At 40.0% G+C, this 7,931-nt stretch overlaps 1 protein-coding gene across 6 annotated transcripts in view; it reads right to left on the reverse strand.

Annotated features, from left to right (window-relative positions):
* Csmd1 (CUB and Sushi multiple domains 1) overlaps positions 1 to 7,931 on the reverse strand; it is a 1,620,113-nt gene that overhangs the window by 456,682 nt on the left and 1,155,500 nt on the right. For all 6 annotated transcript variants that reach the window (XM_031339198.1, XM_031339200.1, XM_031339199.1 and 3 more), the window contains one exon: positions 4,373 to 4,497. In XM_031339198.1, coding sequence (XP_031195058.1) covers positions 4,373 to 4,497 — 125 coding nt within the window. The remainder of the gene's footprint in view (positions 1 to 4,372; positions 4,498 to 7,931) is intronic.

Consider the following 7,931-nt stretch of genomic DNA (forward strand, 5'->3'; position numbering starts at 1 on the left):
TCATTCCTATCTGATTAAAGACTGACTTTGGATATATGCCTGACATGATTAATCCATAGGCTCTTGTAATAGCCACAAATGAAATGGGGAATTCACACCGGGTTGTTATCTCTCTACAAACTACTTGTAATGGTAGCAAAAATGAGCTTTAAACATTGCATTTGCTGTAGGGGACTTCCCACAGCTGGCTAAACGTCCCCACGGTGAGCATTGAGTAGATTGCACCTCAAGTATGGAACTTACCCATAACTTGTCAAATGCTTCTTCAATCTATTTTGAGAGCCATTTGAAACTTAGAGAAGTGTGATATCCACGTCTCTATACCTGTTATAGACACAGCATCCTCTTTTTATAGAAATAGAGAGGAGCTCAATTTTTAGCTCTTCACAATCAGTGAGTCAGTCCATCATTAGCTGTCAGTAAGGGGTCATTCGAAGGACGGAGTGAGGACATCTTCACGCTTGAAAAAGGCCAGTCTAGAAAAACCTATGGATTTTAATTGAAGAAAGTACACAATCCTATGGATGCCATCCAGAAAAATGACTAGGAGTCACTGGGATGTGCCCTCTCAATACCCTTAGGGTGTTAATAACTCCAAGGCTGGGAAGGAGGCATACTGTATCTAAAGCAGGTTGGCTGATCCATGAAGCAGGCCTAGCATGGCTGGTCAGAAGCCAGGCATGTCAGAACCATCAGATACACACAGTATTCCCGTGGGACAGTGAGCGTGAGAAGGTTCAGAAGACAGACATCACATTATAGTCTTTATGTCAATGTGTAAGTAGTATTTTTGGCACTTGTATCCAATAACTATAACAATAAAGCTAAATTTACCCATTTCATTTTGGTGCTCAGAGCTGGCTGTTTGATATTTGTAAAATGGTGTTTGTGGTGTGGATTTAACCTGTGTGTGGTGGGGTGAGGGGTCATGTAGCTTCCTCAGAACAAATCCAGATAGGTGAGATCAACTGATGTGATGGTTTGAATATTCTTGGCCCAGGGAGTGGCACTATTTAGAGAAAGAAGTGTCACTGTGGGCATGGGCTTTAATACCCTCATCCTAGTTGCCTGGAAGCCAGTCTTTTCCCATTTGCCTTTGGAACAAGATGTTGAACTTTCAGCTCCTTCTGTGACATGCCTACTTAGGTACTAACATGCTCCTGCTTTGATTATAATGGACTGAATCTCTGAAGCTGTAAGCCAGCCCCAATTAAATGTTGTCTTTAGGAGAGTTGCCTTGGTCATGGTGTCTCTTCACAGCAGTAGAACCCTAACTAGGACAGCTAACATGACATTGTACAGGAGTTACTCACCTGTCTAAACACTGGGAAAGGGGTAAAGTGGTTCTGTGTTTAAAACTTCTGGTTTCTTATCCTGCATGGCCTCACTCAGCTCACTGTACGTCTGTTCATAGAAGCAAGCCTAATGATTCTGTTCTCCATCCAGCTAGCCTTGGGCTCTGTCTTTTCATTGGTTTGCGGTTGGAACACTGTCAGGATAGTTGTTTACAAGTCTTCCCTAAAATAATAAAATAATGTCCCCTCTTGGTCTACAGATAATGGGTGTGATGGGTCTCTGAGAGTCCAGCCTGTTTGCTGTCCCTATGTTTTCTATCTTTCTGTCTTTCTGCACTTAGTCATCAGAGGGCAAGACATTGACTTTGTGAACCAGTGCCAGAAACCAAACACACAGATTCATCCCCATCCTCCTGGCACTATTTTCAGTTTGTATGTGAATTACACAGAATCTGTTGGGTGGCCCGAGGTGCTGCTACTGAACAGTGGAGAACAACTTTAAAATGGGCAGGGGTGGAAACAGCAAGAACTTGAGAAAACCTGTTGGCCCATTGACCTTCCTCTCCCTTCTTTTTCCTCCCCTTCTTAGTCCTTTTCTCTCATGCTCACAAGAGGAAGTGGGAAAAAAAAAACATGGTGGCCTTGAAATAGTAGAATTCAGTGCTTGAATGATTTTACAGAGTTCAGAGACAGAGTAGCCCATGCAGAAAGCAGAAATTTACTAACTATTTTGAGGCAAGTTTTTGCTATGTAGCCCACATCATCCTTTGATTTGAGATCAGGAGATCCAGTTCTGTAAGTGATGATTTTATAGGGCTGCCATCAGTTAGAAAGCAGAACCATAATTGACAAGCTTGAATATCAAGCTGAGATGTACAGGCCATGTGGGAATTTGATATATCTTTTTTTTTTTCCCATTACCCACTTCCATTCTCCTCAGAGAGCTGGAAATGACTCTTAGGTACCACCCGATGTGGGAACATTCAGTTGCAGTAGATCTAAGCACATCTTCTCCCGGTGAGGTCCAACTAGACACTCCAGTTAGGGGATGGGGATCTAAAGGCAGGTAAGATAGTTAGAGACAGCCAGAGCTCCAACTGCTAAGGAACCCAAATGAAGATCAAGCTGTACATCTGCTAGGGTGTGTAAGTCCAACCCCTGTATGTTCTTTGGTTGGTGGCTCAGTCTCTGTGAGCCACCATGGAAAACAACAGGAGATTTAAAAGTACTGAAGGTTTTATCTCGTGTGCTGTAGCAAATGCCAGCAAATTACATCCTCTATGAGAAAACTATCCCAAGAACTTGCTCCACGTAGAAAAGAGCATTATTCTAAATTTTAAAGGGGATGATTCAATCAAATATATCTAACTGACAGAGCAGAAAAGCAAACAAAGCAATGTTCTAATTCCTTACTGTCAGTGTTCTGAGATGTTTCTGTGTCTGTCTTCCGGAGTAACTAATATTCACATAGGGTTAGCCTATGGGCTTCCCTAAAATGCAGCATCCTATCCCGTGATTTCTATGATTACATCTTTGAAAATACACAGCACAGGGTCATGATTTACTGTTTACATGATCTACTAGGACTTCCCAATTCAATAGAAAGGGGCATTCTCTTTCAAAACATAATTAAAAAGGCCATGAATATCTCTGAGGAATAAAGTCAAATGGGCTTCCCTGTAGGCAGTGCTCAGACAGGGCCCTTTGCAAATTGTTGCTGTGACTGTTGATCAGTGCAGTCATTGTTTGTGGAAAAATATTAAAACACAACAACATGAGAGCCATCCATCCTCTTAAAAGGCTAAAAGGCTCAGGAGTTGGAAAGATGGCTTAATGTTAAAAATCTTCTTGGGCTAGCCTTGAGGAACCCCAGCATTCCTGTAAAAGTCAGGCCTAGCATTTCTAGAACCCAGTACTGGGGTCAGAGTCAAATACATCCCATGAAACCATGAGGGTGGCTCAAAGAGGCCTCATATTTAAAAATTAAGGTGGGGAAATATTAGGACTGTTACTCATCATTGACCTCTGACCTCCATGCATACATGCTTGGGAAAACTCACCTGTGCACAGACATGAACAAAACTGATAACTAATTAAATGTCTACATGGATGGGGAAGACGTTATTTATGGAACTTTCTGTGGTCCAATTAGTGCTTTATTTTTCTTTAAAAACTATCAGTTTATACAGGTTATTTCATGAGATGCAAAAAATGACATAAAGTTCAAGCCTAGTTTTCTTTTAATTTTGAATGTTTTTCATATGAAACAGTTAAGTAAATTTTCTATTTGACTCTATATGACTTCCAAACTTAAGGCAGGATTCATATATCTCATAAAAGAAGATTATTAATATTTCTGTTTAATTTCATATATATCATTTGAAGAAAGTAGACAATGGTGATGGTGACTATTTTCTTTGGTAAATCACATCAGGGTGTAGTTTAAGGGAATATACTATGAGCTGGCAAGACAGCTTGGCAGTTATCACACTGAATACTGAAGAGCCACCATCATGTTGGAAAAAGATTACTCCTTCTGGAAGTTATCCTAGGCTCTACAGGAACCATAGCAAGCTTGTAGGCTTAGACCTATCCACACACATGCATATGTAAATAAATAAGTGTAAAGGATCTGAAAGACCACTGGTTAATTAAATGAAGACCTGAGGCCTTGCTTGACAAATTCTTTCCTTTGCTCATTGTATTCACAGTGCCACCAAAGGGTTAGGGCTTTAAGGGTCACTACATGTTTTTATGTGCATATACTGTTCACATATGAAGAGAACTACCAATGTATGGTGTGTGTGTGTTGCTGAGCATTTGCATGTGTGTTTGTGTGAGCTCAAAGTATCAGATTTGTTCATAGCTGTCCTAACATGAAATCTTTGGTAGCCTTAGAGGAATTACCTCCTTACAAGACTTGAGGGACATTTTTCTGACCCACATCATTGCAAAGACATACAAATTACCAAATCCTTCCCTTGCTAAAGAACATGCCTCCCACTTAAACTCCATCCTGTGTTCAGGAGTATATTCTTCCCTCAGGAGAGTCAGGGCCATCTTACTGGGCACCTTACCTCGGCAGATGGGTCGGTGGTCACTCCATGCTGCAAGGGTCTCGGTGACTCTTTGACAGGTGATGCCCTTGGCACCTTGGAGTACATAATTGTCCTCACAGGAGAACTGCACATTTGCACCAACCCTAGACAGCACCAAGAAGAAGAAAGTCCAAAATTACCAATAGAAGGGGGATACCAGCAGATGACCTAACGCTCTACTCTGACAATGTAGCACACCCAGCAATCCATACGAAACTGTTTTGTTTATTGGTAATTATAGCAATTTTAGAGTAGGTCACAGGTAATCCGGGCTAGCCTTGAGCTTGCTACAAAAATGAGGCTAAGAGTGAACTCTCTAAAGATTATGCTGAGAAGTCATCTTGTAAACCTTAAGGGTCACCTCAAAACCAGAAGAAAGTAGAGGTGCTATTTAAAAATTTTTAAAAGGTATTTATTTACTTTTAAAGCACTCTTTTTTAAGATTTCATTTTTATTTTAAGTATGTGAGTACACTGTCACTGTTGCTGTCTTCAGACATACCAGAAGAGGGCAACGGATCCCTTTACAGATGGTTGTGAGCCACAATGTGGTTGCTGGAAATTGAACTCATGACCTCTGGAAGAGCAGCCAGTGCACTTCACCACTGAACCATCTTTCCAGTTTTAAGGTATTTATTTATTTGTTTGTTTGTTTGTTTATTTACTTAGCATTCATGGGTGTTTCACCCTCATATACATCTGTATACAATGTACATGCAGTAGCCCTAGAGTTCAGAGGAAGAGGCTGGGCTACAGATGTTTTGTGAGCTGCCCTGTAGATGCTCAGAACTGAATCTGGGTCCTCTGTAATAGCAACTGGTGCCCTTAATTGCCAGACCATTGTTACAGCCTCCAAGGAAAGTTTATGGATTAAACAGGAATATACATGTGAAAGAATTTTGGACTCTGAATTGTCTTATGTGACTAAATATTTTACAGAAGCAAGGACAGAAAGAGTCCAAGAAAACATGTTTGCAAAGAAACTATATTCCTACCATCAATATTCACCATACTCTCTAGAACATTCAGAATTACATCTTACATGAACACAAGCATTTATCTTAGGGGAGAGCAATACATTCATCCTAGAATAAGATGAAAGACTGTTTTGGCTTAGAGATAAATCTAAAAACAGGAAGCACAATTATTGGAACCATTGGTAGGGTATTGTTCAGGATGGCAGTTTGACAAGAGGATTAGGCACTGTGCAAGTTGGAGGGTAAGGTAGGGTGTGAGGCAACCATCACACTGAGGACATAGAATGCTTCACTGCTTAGTATCTGAGTGGACAGCTGGAGTGGACCATTCTACAGGTCAACTGTTACAAGAAGCAGTTCTACCCAGGTAGAGGTTGAGGGAAATGAGTAAGTGCATGACTCTCTGGGAAAAAAGATGATAATCATCCATGTAGATCCATAAAGTCGATAATAAATAAAACATAAGGAAAGAAATAAGCATGCTTCCCTTCCTGCTGATGGAACAAAGACATCTCACAGGGGATATTGAGATTAATGTTTCTCAAGCCTCATGATAAACCAACTCACAACTGCAGGGTGATAATCTTTCTGGTGATAGTCCTGAAGGTGTCAAGAAGTCATCAATTCTGAGCCAACCCAACTGGCAAAATTTTTGGGTTAATGAACTAAGTACTTTTGCAATTTTGAAGGAAAATATCAGCTTCATAAAAATTTGTATACAAACTGGTGCCTATTTAAGAGAATGTGAAGTACATGGAATTTCCGGTTGATTTGTCCAAAAAGCTATCTTTATACCACATGTCAAGAACAACTGGATTTCTGTAATGCAGATTTTGAAAAAAATATAGATATGAAACATGAGCTTTTAAGATAAAGTATGTTGAAATCACACATAATTCTATCTCATTACCAGTATGACTGTCTCCAGAGACCACTATAGTTCATAGACATTCTCCCATAATCCCTGGTGATTAGACTTTATTTCAACATCTGAACTATAGTTAACAGATTACATAAATCTACCAATTTTGTCTTAAAACCAATTATTACATATCTGTTCCCTATCCACAGTTTATTTACTATCTACCTGACTTTACTTGAATTTCTAAATTTTCATTACTTCATCTGAGCATTTTCATTGAACATATACTATGCCACATTATAGGAATCAGATGTATATATATAAATAAAATATACAAAGTTCCAAATCTCACAGAAAAATGACAATTAGTAACCCTTAATACAAATGAATGTGAGTGAACTAAACTGATAATGATTAGATTGGGGTAGCAGAGAGGGAACAAGATAGCCTGCCACAATGTTCTCTGGCCCTCTTAATCTGAGATACTAATTGCTAACATGCTGTTTCAAGGATGGAAGATAGGAGGAGAGGGAAGTGGTGTTAGTATATCTGCCTGCCACCTGTCACATTGCAATCAAATCACAGGCTAGTTTGACTCTGAGGGCCTCGCTATTCCTTTAACCATTGAAAAGAAGTAGGAACCCTAGTCTCCAAAGCACAGACAAAATAGACAAATGAGGTTCCAAACCCCAAATTTTCAGTATAGAAAAGAAAAACATTTATAGAGTGAAGAGACAATATACCAAAAGGGAGAAAACACATGGGAGCCAGATATAATAAACACAGAAGGCTCAAAGTGAGAGCAAACCCATGTCAGAGTTAAAAGTTTGTGGAGACAGACTTCAGAGTAAGATAGCCTCTCCTGGGCATCTATTCAAGAGACTGTATCCTACTATGGAGATACTTGCTCACTCATGTCCATCACTTCTCAGTTCACAATAGCTAGGATATGGGAACAGCCTCAATATATGTTTACTGCTGAACAGAGAGTGAAATTCGGTGGCTATACATGATACAATGCTGTCCAGCCATAAAGGAAGAGGAAGTCATGAGGTTTGCAGGTAAACTGTGGAAGCAGAAAACATACTTATGGAGGTAACCCACATCTAGAAAGTGGGTCTAAGAATCAGATCTCTAACTTTATCTGCTTAACTTGGAGTCCAGGATCCAGAAGAAGTCAGGAAACTAGAAATCATCATTGGTGAGAAGTGGGAAGAAAGGCTTAAGGAGGGAAGACTCATAGAAAATGGTGAAATGAAAAAAGGAGGATAGTTTAAGTGGGGACATTGATGCATAGGTATGTGGGGAAGAGGGAAGGGTGGAGGAGAACTAACTAAAGTCAAGAATGTTTGAGAAAGCCATATAGAAGCCTACTATTTTATAAGTTACACACACACACACACACACACACACACACACCACATATTATTTTTCATATAAAATAATTTAGCTAGCATTACCCTCACTGGGGATTATGTTTCTGTCAGAATCCAGGTTGCTAAATAAAAAGCTCAAAGTTAATGTAGGTTACTTCTCCTCCAGTTGTTGGCTGGGGGGGGGGTGTTCTAGAGAGTTCCTAAACAATGTAAGCTGGTGCTGTTATTTACTCTGCATTCCCTGTAAGAACGCAGTGGCCTTCTTTGAAGGTTTGATAAAACTCTGCACTAAACCCATCCGGTCCTGGGCTTTTTTTGGTTGGG

This window comes from Mastomys coucha, unplaced genomic scaffold, assembly GCF_008632895.1.
Source record: "Mastomys coucha isolate ucsf_1 unplaced genomic scaffold, UCSF_Mcou_1 pScaffold22, whole genome shotgun sequence".
Taxonomy (NCBI): Eukaryota; Metazoa; Chordata; class Mammalia; order Rodentia; family Muridae; genus Mastomys; species Mastomys coucha.